The 13808-nt window shown below is 60.3% G+C and overlaps 1 protein-coding gene across 1 annotated transcript in view; it reads left to right on the forward strand.

The window, feature by feature from the left end:
- Positions 1-4664: 4664 nt before the first annotated feature.
- The window catches only part of CERK (ceramide kinase), a 56599-nt gene continuing 47455 nt past the window's right edge, over positions 4665-13808 (forward strand). Inside the window, exons 1-2 of the mRNA XM_047788398.1 lie at positions 4665-4738; positions 9287-9699. Of these exons, the coding sequence (XP_047644354.1) occupies positions 4665-4738; positions 9287-9699 (487 nt within the window). The remainder of the gene's footprint in view (positions 4739-9286; positions 9700-13808) is intronic.

Raw genomic sequence — 13808 nt, forward strand, 5'->3', positions numbered from 1 at the left:
ACCAGCAGCATATGGGGTTCCAGTTTCTCCATCTCCACGCCGGCACTTACTTTCCGCATTTCGTTTTGTTTTGTTTTTTGCTTTTTAGGGCTTCACTCGCTGCATACGGAGGGTCCCAGGCTGGGGGTTTGAATGGGAGCTGCAGCTGCCAGCCTACACCACAGCCACAACAATGCCAGATCCGAGCCGTGTCTGAAACCTACACCACAGCTCAGGGTAACACCAGATCCTTAACCCACTGAGCGAGGCCAGGGATCGAAGCTGCGTCCTCGTGGATGCTAGTCAGATTCGCTAACTGCTGAGCCACGATGGGAGCTCCTCCGTGTTTTAATTAGAGCATCCCAGCATCGTGGTATTTCCTCGTGGGTCTCGTTTACATTTCCCTGAGGACTAATGATATGGAGTATCTTCTCCTCTGTTCATTGGCCATTCGTAAAGCTTCTTTGGAGAAACATCAACACAGGCTTGAGGACTCTACTGCCCATGACTCCTTACGGGGGCAGGGGTCGTTCAGATCTCAATCCCGCCACGACTACTGTGTCTTGCGAAAGCCTCCCCGCAGAGCCCCACCACAGACGCTGGGGCTGGAGCTTCCTGGGAATCTGTTGCAACACAGCCTCGCCCACGCATGTGCCACTGCTCCACCCGGGCCAGTGGCAGACATCACCAATCAACTGCGGCACTGGAAAGCGACGGGGCAACTGGATCAGGTCTCAGCCCCGGAAGAGCTCACTCAGGAGAAGAGAAAGAGGAGTGAGTGGCGCTAGGTTTTCAGGTGCTGAGGCAGGTGTCCACGCCGGGGACAAGCCCCTTCTGCAGACGAGGGTGAGGAAAATGTCCTAAAGCTGATGATGACAAATACGCTAACGGTGAACTCTACACTTGAAACGAGTGAATCGGATGGTGTGTGAACCATAGCGCAGTGAGGCTGTCACCAAAAAAGCAAAGCTAAGCCATCGAGTGTGACTTAGCGACTTTCTCTGGGCCCCCGTGATCCTGTTACATCCATTGACTGAAAAAAAAAAAAAGTAGCACATCGTAAAAGTTGAGAATTGGGTTTTGTTTGGCAGAATTACTGAGGTCGTAAGCCTGGAAGACAGCCTCTCAGAGAGCCCTGAGGGACGGCTCCGAAGAGGCAAGGGAGAAGCCAGGCTATATAGGCGTTTCTGCGACAAAAACAAGAGTGTCTAAACATCAAAAGATGACTGTTATTTAGACACCGTGGGGGGAGGGAGAGACGAATGAAGAGTTCAGGAATAACACACACTTCTGAATACAATAATTAACCTACTGTTGATTCTACTCAATGGTTTGCAATGACCTACATGGGAAAAAGGAATGGGTATATGTATAATTGATTGACTCCGCTGTACCCATGAAACTCACGCAACGCTGTATATCAGCTACACTCTAACAGAATTAAATAAATACGTAAACACACACATGCATAAAACATGACTTATTTAAAGAAAGCCAGACATCTCACATGAGTGATTTAGCGTTTTTCTGTGCTTGAGAAGATGCAGGTGTCTGGGCTCATCAGAATCTTTCCTCTGATATGCACCTTAGTTATCCAGGGCCCGTCTCCCCCTTTCTCCATCCTGAATGCCCTCAGGTGCATAGTCAGGGTGGCTACAGGGCTGGAAGGCTTGACAGCTGGGACGTTTTGTTCACACTTCCCTAAACCCAGATTCTACCCCCCCCCCAAACACACACACACGCTCCTGGGGCTCATCTCCCACGTGGTGTCTGCCTACTCCTGCTTCCGGAGTGAACTGGCACCCTGGACTTTGAGCCTGGACTTTCGCTAAGGCTCCGCTGGGCTCTGGCTCCTGTCTCAGCGGAATCCATCCGCACGGGGTAGGTTCCCGTCCACTGCTGTCTCGTTGCCCCTCTAGAAACTTTTCCTTCTGTGCTGTTTGGGGCATACATACCTGCTCCTTGCTGCTAGGTACGCCCGGTCTCTATCATTGAAAAATGATTTTCAAATCTAGCTTAACTTGTGTGGTTTTCAGTGAGACGTCACAAACAGGCTGGTCTCTCAGTGATTCTGGCCCGCATCCCAGCTTCGTTGTCCCGCCAAATGTTCTATATTGTGGATTGGAATTAGTTGCCAATACTTAAAAATCACAAGATTTTACACACACACACACACACACACACACAATGTAGGTTTCTGGCTTCCCTTGAAAGTTCCAACAATCTGATATCGAGGGTCCATGTGCCTACATGGAGCTGAGGGGCCCTGTCACCTTTTGGGGTTTTTTTGGGCAGCATCCACAGCATGTGGAAGTTCCCCAGCCAGGGATCAAACCTACGTCACAGTAGTAACCAGAGCCACAGCCGTGACAATGCCAGATCAGATCCTTAAACTGCTGAACCACCAGGGAACTGTTACCTTTCTTTCCTTCCTTCCTTTTTTTTTTTTTTTTGTCTTTTTAGGGCTTGCACATGCGGCATATGGAAGTTCCCAGGCTAGGGGTTGAATCAGAGCTACAGCTGCCAGCCTACGCCAGAGCCACAGCAACTCAGGATCCAAGCCTCGTCTGCGACCTACACCACAGCTCAGGGCAACACTGGATCCTTAACCCACTGAGCGAGGCCAGGGACCGAGCCAGCATCCTCATGGAAACCAGTCGGGTTCATTACCACTGCGCCACAATGGGAACTCAGCCCCCCCATCACCTTTCGACAGGAAGGTGCCGTTTGGTGTGCCCTGGTCCCCATGCCCTAACATCTGCCCCAGTCAGTGTTCCTGACACAACCCCGGATTGAAATTCAACTTTGGGAGTTCCTGCTGTGGCTCTATGGGATCAGTGGTGTCTTTGAAGCACCAGGACACAGATTCATTCCCTGGTACATTGGGTTAAAGGACCTGGCATTGCTGCAAGCTGTGGCGTAGGTCGCAGATGCGGTTCAGATACCAAGTGGCTGTGGCTGTGGCTGTGGTGTAGGCTGGCAGCTGCAGCTTGGATTCAGCGCCTCACCTGGGGACTTCCATATGCCGTGGGTGCAGCCCTAAAAAGAAAAGAAGAGATGAGTTGCCTGGGGCGCTCAGCCAGGAGCAAAAAAGCAGCCCGACGCCGGGGGGGGGGGCGGGGGGGGGGGCTGGGGGCAGAGCGGAGGGTGGGGAAAAAATGTAGATTTCCTTTTTAAAAGGAGCCCGCTGGCTGCTGAGAGAAAGAGTGGAAGATCAGCTCGTTCCAGGAGTTTCGCTGGAACTCCCTTTCCTCCCGCAGTGTCGCCATCCTCCTTACAGGTCCAGATGCCACGGTTAATCTCGGCTCCTAAAACCACAGCCGCTTCCCGTGAGAAGTCCTGAGGATGAGGCAAGAATTGGACATTTCCCTGCCCCTGGACTGGACTGTCTGCCCAAGTCCCTTGTCACGTTCACCCTGAGCGGCAGCCTGGCAAGCAAGGGACCCCCGGTGGGGACAGCTGCCTCTCTGCCCAGCCACGTAAACAAAGCTCCAGGGCCCTGAGACATTAGGGCCATCTGAGAGAGGGCTGAAAGGCTCCTTGCTTATCTTTGTGTTTGGTGGTTTGAGGATTTTTTGGTGGTTTCCAGAATAAAAACAGGTCTTCCTGTCACTCTGGTTGCCGATGGAGGAATCTGCCTCTAGAAACAGACAGTGCGTGTGTGTTAGCGCGGGTAACGTGGGGCTCCGATCCCAGCCCGCACGGCAGACTGAACCTCTGCGCCTCGCGTCCTCCATCTGGAAAATGGGCACAGTTAGCTTTACCCGCAGGGAACGGGTCCCAAGGGACACAGAGCAGGCTGTCGACTAAAGGTGGGCACCGCCGCTGCCACTGTGGGGCGGCGTGACCTCCCGTCTCCTGCCTGAGATCTGCGCACTTGTGAACCGCGTCCGTGTCTCAGGACAAGCATCCTCTCTCCCGCCCCCGGACCCTCCCCTCGTTCTCCTTCCCACCCCAACTCTGCGCCCTCCCCCAGGGCCTTGCTGACCCCCTGGGTGGGGCAGGGGGGGCCCCTCTGCTGGCGCCCTCAGAGCCAAGCGGTCACTGCAGGGCCTCATGAAGCACCTGTTTCTGGGATGATCTGACCCTCTGGGCCCAGCTCTGCTCGCGGGGCTGGATCCTTGCCGCCGCCAGGACCAGCACACAGCGCGGCTCACTGAGCCTGAGTCCGAGCTCCTTCAGAGGCTGAGGCTGCTGCCCCCCTCTGGCCTCAGTTTCTCCATCTGCAAAGGGGGTGAGCCGACCCAGAGTCCCTGGTCTGAGGGCCCCGCGCCCTAAGTTCCCAGGTCACACCCTCCCCCTCCCTGGTTTTCTGACTTCTGCCACCCAAACCGTGCATTAGAGGGTGCAGCTCTCCAGCCCGCCTTGCATTTGGCGCCCTGTCCTTCCACACACGGCGACCTCCGGCCAGTCCTCACTGGCCTCAGGCAGTCCTTCTAGCCTGGTCTGTCTTGGTTCCACAGTAGCGGACCCCAATAACGCTCTAAGGTGGGCTGGCGAGTCACGTTGTTTCTACTGATTCTTCTGCCCTCTTTCGTGGTGTGGACGCCACAGTCGATTCTTTGTGCTGCGGAACTTCTGGCCAGCGCCGTAGCCGCCCCCCGCCCCCAGCCACCCTCCATCCCCACCCTGCCCTCTCCAAAACGCTGCAGAGAAGGGGAGGGGGACTCTCCCCCCAACCCTGAATGCCCCAGAGTTCACCCGACGGGAGCTGGCCTTTCCCCAGGCCCCGCTGGCTGAGCAAACAGCACCTGGACTGGTAAGGCTGCCCCCCGGCGAGAGAGGAGACCCAGGTCTGGCCGAGAGGATGACCGGGCGGTGTGAGGGCAGCTTCGGAGTCCCACAGCCCCGAGGGTCACTCCCTTCACCGCTGGATAACCCTGACCCCCCTCCTAACTTCACCCAGACTCGCTCCCACCTTCAGAGCACGGTTGCCTTGAAGAGGAAATGAGCTCGTGCGAAGCACAGTGCCAGGCATCCTGGGCACCCACCCAGGCAGGTCAGCAGAGTCAGCCTTGGGGAGCCCACGGGGCCCAGACCAAACCCGATCCTGGCTGTCAGGCCCTCCCCACGTGTGGGAGCAGCCCGGGTCCTCGGCCACCTTCCGCGTTACCCCCTCCCCCACATGACTGGCCCTTCTGGCTCAGATCCGCCCTCTGGCCACCAGCAGAGGAGAGCCACCCTCCATGCCAGCCCAGGGGGACCCACAGGAGCAGGTCAGGCGGGGTGGCCTTGCTGGGTGCCCCTGGCAGGACCTGCCGGGGTACAGGCTATGCTTGTGCGTCCCCCGTTTTCACATTTCAGACCTTCCTGCACCAGCGTGGTCCCGGGGCTCCCTCCCAGCAAGCTGCCTTTCTGTAGAGCGTGAGCGGGCCAGGCGAGTTTCGTGGGCCTCAGTCTCTCCGTGTGTGACATGGGGCAGAGAGCTCCCCTCCAGAGCTTGTGGTCCAGGTCACACCTGCTACATAGGGATGTGATTTTGTAACTTAGCAGCTTGCTCTTTCAGGCAGTCAGCCTTGGCGGGTGGCAGGTGGACACTCTTCCTCCAGGCTGGTGGGCAGAGGGCGGGGGGCGGAGGGCAGAGGGCAGCGCTGTGCAGCTGACACAGTGTCCACCCCCCGCCCCCGGGCAGCATTCTGCTGTCAAGCTGGGTGCTGACCTCATGGGGAGGGAGCCTGAGAAGATAAGCAAGCAGCTGTCACAGTAAACATGCAGGGCTCCCGGGCAGGACAGAGGGAAGGTAGGTCAGAGGCCACAGGAGGAATGGTGACAGGTCCCCACTGGCGGCCAGGGCTCCGTGGGCAGGAAGAGCCAGTGGGCCTCAGGCATGGATGACCCAGTGGGCAGGATACCATGGGCATTGCGTGGCAATGCTGTGGGCCTAGACAGGACCTCGGAGTCCAGAAAGCCCTCGTGCAAGGTCCCCCGGACAGGTCCAGTGCAGCCCAGAAGCCGCTGGCCAATGCTGGGGCCGTCATGCCACCAGGCAGTAGGCCAAGCCCGCAGACTGGCCCAGGCCCAGGGACAGGTGGCAGGGCAGGGCCTGACTGACGGACCGAGGCTGCTGAGCTGAGCTGAGCCCGTGCTCTCCGGCTGGCTGCCTGCGGGGCACATCCAGGCCCCGAGGAGGAATGGCCAGCTATACACACGCCAGGCTGGTGGCAGGCTGGGGCCCCCGCATTGTTCTGCAGCATCACACGTGGAAGTGAGGCCGTGCAAGGGGCACGAGGGGGAGGACCCTGGAGCCAGCTGTCCGGGGACCCAGCTGCATTGTAAGAAAGGTCCCAGGCAGACATGAGGGAAGGGGCCAGGGCCCAGATGACAGGTGGGCAAGGTGACAGGTAGGCTGTCTGGAAGACCAGCAAGGGAACTCGGGTTCAGGGAACCTGTGAGCACAGACAGCCGAGCCATCCCAGCCTCTTGAGGATTTCGTTGGCTCTTCTGATGACCTTCACAGCCAGCTCCCGATGGGCCCACCAGGACCTGGCGAGCACCAGGGGCCTGGCGGCTGCACTGGGACAACGCTGCCTCTCTCCTCCCCTGCCCCCAGCGCTGAGCTCGGCCAGAGTCACGGGCCCACCACCCTCCTGTGGGTCCTGACCCCCTGCCCAGCCCTCTCCCTGTCCAGCTCAACTGCAGGAAGCGCCTCTTCTGAAAACCTAGGTTTTACGTCCATACCGCCTCCTGCTGGTTCAAGCATGGGGTCCTGCCTCGGCCGGGCCCAACCCAGGACCACAGGACCCTGGACTGAAAGGTGGAAAGTCACTGCAGTCTGCTGAGGCTGCAAAATACACAGACTGGGCGGCTTGAACAAGAGAAATTTGTTTCCCCAGTGCGGGTGCAGAGAGAAGTTCTGTAAGTTCAAGATCAAAGAGCCAGCAGGGCTGGTCTTCCCGGAGGCCTCCTCCATGGCTGCCCCCCCTGCCGCCTCTCTAGGCTTGACCCTCTGGGTACAGGCACCCCTGGTCTTGGAGTGTTGAGGCTTCCTCTGCTCATCAGGCTTCCAGTCTTACCGGATTGAGGGGTACCCACAAGACCTCACTTTGTCTTTTTAGGGCCGCCCCTAGAGCATATGGAAGTCCCCAGGCTAGGGGTCAAATCAGAGCTGCAGCTTCTGGCCTACACCACAGCCACTGCAACCCTAGACTGGAGCCTCATCTGTGACCTACACCACAGCTCAGGGCAACGCTGGATCCTTGACCTACTGAGGGAGGCCAGGGATGGAACCCACAGCCTCATGAATACTAGTTGGGTTCTTAACCCACTGAGCCACAATGGGAACTCCAATCTTGATCACCTTTGTAAAGACTCTGCCTCCAAACACAGTCAATGAGCTGCAGTCTGAGCTCTTGGGGGTTAGGACCTCGATGCATGAATTTTAGGACGCAATTCAGTCCACAACAGCCACCAGGAGCCCTCGGCCTGGCCCGTGGACTGAGTAAAGGGGGCTGGGGGTCCCTTAGGGCTGATGCCACCTGTAGGGTGAGCTCCTGGCCACCCCCTCCTCCTGCCATCCCTCTTGACATGTGGCAGTGTGGGACCAACCCCGCCCACTGCTGGTGCAAGATTGCTAAAGAAATTTCACATCCACATTCTCGGGGCCTCTCAGAGCAGCAGCCATGGGAGGGGAGCAGGGCAGGCCTTGCTGCCGTAAGTCCTACTGGGCTGGGAGAACAGGTACGGCTTACCCAAGGGAGGGGCTAGAACTCACACCCCGCCTTCTGCCCTATCCTCACTCCGGGCTCCCTGTACCCGGGCTGGACAGGGGCTGTGCTCCAGGAGAGGAGTGAATCACACAGGGAGCTGGCAGGATAAGACCTGTACGTGTGGCTGCCCAGTGCCAGGCACAAGCAGCTGCCAGACACAGGCAGCAAGGTCGCGGGCCTGCCCTTCTGCTGTCTGCAGGGAAAACTCCTGCAGGAGGAGCCCAGGAAAAGCAGGGCTGGGGAGGGAGTGGCGGGGGGGGGGGGGGTGGGGGCACAGGTGGCTTGGGCCGGGGGAGCCGGCCCTGTCGCTTCTGAGCCCTGTGCCTCTAGGCGACTTTTTCTCTGAATGGCAGCTTCTGAATGATGATTGTAGGACAGGTGCTCAGGGAAGAAATACGGACCCGCTGACTGCACGCCCTTCAGGATGGAGGCCTCAGGGAGAAGCAGGTCTAAGGCCCTGTGGGGCTGAGGGGTGGACAGCAGGGCTGAGCCCCCCGGCTGGGGTGCTCCATTTGGCTGGATGGGAAGGCCCCATCCCCTATGGAGAGGGGACAGTGGAGCAGAGCTCGGGGATGAGGAAGAGAATTTGGGGGCACCAGGCCGTTGGCTCTTGGCAAAGGACTCAGAACCGCAGCCCCCTCTCCCTGGGCCTGCCCAAGAGGGGAGGGGAGGGCTCAGCTGCCTGCCGCCCCCCACCTCCCAGTCCCCTAAGAGCAGACCTCCTCCTCCAGCCAGGAGGAGGCAGGGTTCCCTGCCAGCTTACGCTCAGCATCCTCGGCTCGGCTCGCAGGCGGGCTGGCCAGGAGAACCTGGGGCTGGGAGACGCCCAGCTGCTCTCAGCAGCCCCCAGCCCAACTTCTGCAGGCGGTAAAGGATGGCTGGCCCCTGGCAGGCCTCTGAGCTCTGCCTCAGCTCCCTGTGACCAGAACCTGCCTCCTCAGGGTGAATCCGTCCCCAGCCCAGGTGTGCAGGCACCAGGGCCCTTTGACCCACGCTGCCTGGTCCAAATGCTGGCTTCATCCCTTGCTGCAGAAGCCCCAGGGCCTGCAACTGCCCCTCTCAGGAGCGTGGAACAGCTGGATTCCTGCTCCCCTGGGCCGCCACGAGAATGGGCCTATGAGCAGAGGACGTGGTTCCGCCCCGTTCCATGCGGGGTCCCACAAGGCCCACGCTTTCCGTGGGTGACCATGGCGGCTGCATAAGGACTCTCCCACCGGAAAACCAGGCCCACCCAAGGCCGGTGGCCTCCGGACAGCATTTCTGCACCACCAGGGGACGCAGCCCGTCACAACGACCCGCCCTGGGGGTTCCTGAACCCCACGCCCCCAGCTACTGCAGCCAGGACCCTAAGATCGGCTGCAAAAGGAAGCTGCCCCCTCCTGGTTGGCTCCGATGCGTTGGGCGCGCGCGCGGGGGGGTCCGAGAGGCCCGACCTCAGCCCAGCCCCCTCTTTGATCGATGGGACTGTCCCTCCTCCCGCCCCTTTCTCTGCCCCCTCCCCCCTCCCTCCCCCACCCCGGCCCCCTCCTCGCCCCCCCTCCTCTTCCCACAGCCCGCACCCCCACCCCCCACCCCCCGGGCGCTTCCTCGGCCCGGCCCAGCCCCCTCTCGGACCCCGAGCTCCCCCGCCGCCCCCCTTCCCGTCCCCCGCCCGATCCCCCGTGGCCCCTCCTCGGTCCCCGCGGCCGCTCTGCGTACGGGGTGACGCAGCGCCGCCCGCCCGCGCGCCCCGCCCGCCCCGCGCCGCCGCCGCCGCCGCCGCTGCCGCCGCGACCCGGCCGGGCTCCAGGGGCCGCTAACGGTCCCGCGCCCCTCGGCGTCCGCGCGCCGCCCCGCGCCCCCGGCTCGGCCGACCAGGCGGCGCTGCGGGCGCTGGGCGCGATGGGGGCGGCGGAGCCGCTGCGCTCCGTGCTGTGGGTGAAGCAGCAGCGCTGCGCCGTGAGCCTCGACCCCGCGCGGGCGCTGCTGCGCTGGTGGCGGAGCCCGGGGCCCGGAGCCGGCGAGCCCGGCGCGGGTGAGTGTCGCCGCCCGCCCCGCGGGCGAGACCCGGGGGGCCGGGGAGGGAGGGGCGGGGGCCCCGGGACGGGAGAGGCCTGGAGACGGGGGCCGGGGTCTGGGCAGCAGCTGGCAGGAAAGAGTCCTGGGCGCCGAGGGTGTGTACGCGCTCTTTGGGACCCGGATGACGAAGAGCGAGCCCGGAGGTGCCCGCGGGGGCACCTGCGGTCCCCGCAGGGAGGCGACCCCGGAGGCGGAGGCGCAGGGTCGTGCCCGCCGGGGGAGGTCTGCGGCCCGGGAGGTGTCGCCGGAACCGGGCCGCATCTCTGCGACCCGCCCGCAAGTGTCTGCCGGGCCCCATCCACACACCCGGACAGCGGGATTGATTACGGACCATCCCCAGGGGGTGCCGGCGCCCCCCCGCCCCGCCCCCACCTCGGTTTCAGTTTTCCCGGAGGAGGACGGGTGCTTTTCGTTAGCGTGGATCCAGAGGCGGGTCGGGAATTCCTGTTTTAAAGTGAAAGAAGAGCTTGTGACCTTCGGGGTGGGATGGGCTGGGGGGGAGGGGTGTTCATTTTGTTGCGACAGGCTGGTACACATGACCTGCAGTGGCCGCCGATTTGGAGAAGAGTAATTTAAATCAAAAGGGCACAATGCCCCCGAAGGGGCCAAGCCAGGGGCCAAGCCGTCTGGTGGCAGAGGGATGGGCAGAGGCTTATCAAGGAGAGGTCATTTGACACTGGGCTGGAGGAGGCTTACGGAAGGCTGTTTGGACAGTGAGAAGCGGGGAGGCGACATGGCTCGGAGAGCCTGGGTGTGTTCCCTCTCATTCATTGGTCTTTGCAAGTTTTTGTGGCGCCTGTGTCAGAGGGTACAGCGGTTCCTTGCCTTGGAGGCCGCACACAGGGCAAAGTCCTTGCCCAGTGGAGCATTTTCCATTAGCAGGAGAGACAGGCCTGCAGGTCTGAGAGAGCCCTGTAGGGTGGGGGTAGGTCTCCCCGACACAGGGGATCCCCGGAGTCCTCACTGAACCAGAGCCTTGGAGAGACCTGTGTTGCTGCTGGGAGATGGTCTAGGCAGGAGGACAGCAGGTGCCAAGGCCTGAGACTGGCGGGAGGCTTGGAGGCCGGAGCCGTTGGGGGGGGGGCTGTTTGCATAGGGGGACTGAGATGGGGACCCCTGGAGGGCTCTATCCATCTTAACCTGGCGGCTTGGAGGAGAGCAGACGGGAAGGACGAGGAATGCAGGCGGCTGGCCTGGTCCAGGCAGGAGTGGGAGCAGGGCTGGGTCTGCGGGATTGAATGAGCGGGGCGGAGGGAACGTGAACCCCAGGCTTGTGGTTACCGAAGCTGGCAGGAGGAGCAGGGACCTCTTTTTTAATTACTGGGGTTGGGAGGATTCTCTGGCGGACCCCCTGAGTTTGGATGCCTTGAGGGTCGTGGGTGCTTTCTGACACGGAGTCTGTGTGGCTTTGCTGGTAGGGAGGGTGTGGCAGAGCTGGCCCATTCGGTGGGGCCGAGGTCAGGGTGGTCTCAGCCTCTTGGTTCCCAGCCTCAGGGTCACCACAGGCATATGGTCTGTGGCTGGGGGTCCTCACTCCCCTGCCAGCTTTCTGATGTCCCCTTTGGAGGAAACGTCACTCCTGAGACGTCCCCGTCCAGCCTCCTGGCACCACACACCGGGGCCCACGTCCAGATCTTGCCTGGCCCGGCCCCGAGGCTCTCGGCTTACAGATGGGGCACTGCCATTTAAGGGGGCACTTGGGTGCAGCCCCCGTGTCTTATCACATTCAGATACAGCCGGAAACACGATGGCTTCTGTGGGGCAGTTCTCCTGTATTTTACAGGTAAAGAGCCTGAGCTGTAGAGAGTTGAAGAAACTGGCCCAACGGGTGGTTGAACCTGGATTTGAGACGTGGTGGGTCCAGCTGCAGCCGCTGGGCATATAAGCACCTGTTTTGCGGCCTCCCTCAGGCCTGAGCCGTTTTGTGGATGCTGGACGGGCCCTGCCTGCCAGGGACCTCTGAGTGGGAGGTCACTCATTGCCCACTTTCAGTGTCGGCATCCTCGGCCGGCCCCTATTCTGGGCCCAGATTCTGGGTGTGGCATGCTGCCAGGTCCACTTGCACAGCCACCAGCCGCCTTTTCTGGAACATCCAGTCTTAAAAACCATGAGGGTTACTGGTCAGCAGACTGGGGTATGCCAGGAGATTGGTCTCCTCCCTGGAGAGACCAGGGCTGCGGGGCCCCTGGCTGGTGGGCTTGCTCAGGGAGCAGCCTGCTCTCGGCGTCCTCTGCAAGCCACCTTGATGGGCAGGGACACGGGGATGCTTGCTGCAGCTCCAAGCTTTGCTCATACATAACTGCACCCCAGGGGAGTCAGGACCCAGGTAGGTGATTCCGCGTGTGAGAGCAGCAGGGTCAGTATGGCACGGGCACCAGCCCATGGCACGTTTAATTCAGTCTCAGCGGGGCAGTGCCCAGCGCTGCCACAGTCCCACATGTGTCCACAGGCCGGGAGAGCCTGTGGCTGGCAGGGGAGGGAGGGGGGTGTGTGCACAACCAGGCTGGGGTGGGGGGACTGGTGGGGGAAGGAGTGAATTGAGAAGAAGGACAGAGAAGGGACGGAGCCGGGGCCACCGCGTGCACTGGGTGTGGCCGCTTCATCTGACAGCTCAGTTTCTTAGGTTCGGCTCCTGCTTTCCGACCGGAAAACTGTAGCCGGGAATTGATGGCAATTGATTGTATGGGATGCTGGCTTTTCAGCCAGACCCACCCGCTTTCCTTGTGGGGGGCTCAGCGTCGAGAGCAAAGCAGGACCAGGCGTTCGGAGGCAGAGCCTTCTGGTCCCAGCAAGGGCTGCTCCTCAGGAAGCTGTGACAGCAAGTGCCCTGGGGCGCCAGCCTGGTCGGAAGTGGGGCTGACTGAAAACAGGAAACCCGTCTCACACTGAGACGGCCTAGTTCAGCTTGAAACAGACTGAAACTCTATCTGGGTCCTACCCCGGGGCAGCAGAAGGACGCACTCAGAGACCCTGGCTGTGTTCCTTTACATGGAGGCGGGGGGGGGGGGGGGGGGAGAGAATGGGGGGGGGAAGAATCCGCGGGGGGGGGGGGGCAGAGCCCAGGCTCCACCTCTGAAGGAAAACCCTCCCCTCCCCAGCAGCCCCCCATCACCACCTGGGATGCTCCAGGGCCCATGGGCCACCCTTTGGCAGGTCACAGCTGTATTTACAGTGTCCCCAACACCCCCGCGCAATGCCCAGCAGAACGGAGGCAAGGCACAGATATGTAAAACCATTTTTTTTCTACTTACAAAGGAAACTCTGACTGATTTAATAGAATCTAGAAAACACAGAAACACACAGAAAAAAAAAAAAATCACCCTTCGTCTTAACCTTCAGCAGTGAATAATGTTTGGTGTTTGTGTCTGTGCAAATATGCAATTACTTTCCCTCTCTTAAAACATGATTTTTTTTTTACATCAGCCTTATCGAGGCATATTTTGCAAACAGTAAAATCCACACATTTTAAGGGAAAAGTTTGGTGAATTTGCCCTATTTGACAAGTATTTAAGGAACTGTCTTTTGTATTTTAGAAGGTATAGTTTCTGTGTGTTAAGACACTGCTGATATTTTTTTGCTTCCTGCCCCTGCCAATTTATTTATCTTCTCGAACGGCCTAGACTTTTGCACAGCAGCAATGTCTGGAGAGGGTGGTTGGTTTCTGGCTTCTGCGTGCCGGGTCGTGAACCAGTCGGTTGGCCCAGGATGAGGTTCGCCTCGCCGCCTCGGTTGCATCCTGCCTTCATGACCCCAGCGATGGGAACCACGTCAACTGCTCGTAGGCTCCGTCTTCAGAGCTTTGGCTCCAAGTTTCTGACAACGTCTGATTTCCCATAGGAGACAGCCAGCATCTCAGACCCAGCCCAGCCAGCTGGAGCGACCCCCTTGGTCCCAGGCCTGTGTGTCCCCAGCCCCCGTGTTCCCAGGCCCCCGTGTGTCCCCTGCCAGCAGCACAGATACCATCTATCTCCATTGTCTCCATTCTAACTTGGTCTCTCTTGACCACTAGCTCCGATGACTCCTGCCGCCTCCTGCCTCTGGTCTCCCTTTTCTGTCCCTCTCGCT

Source organism: Phacochoerus africanus, chromosome 7 (genome assembly GCF_016906955.1).
Source record: "Phacochoerus africanus isolate WHEZ1 chromosome 7, ROS_Pafr_v1, whole genome shotgun sequence".
NCBI classification, from domain to species: domain Eukaryota; kingdom Metazoa; phylum Chordata; class Mammalia; order Artiodactyla; family Suidae; genus Phacochoerus; species Phacochoerus africanus.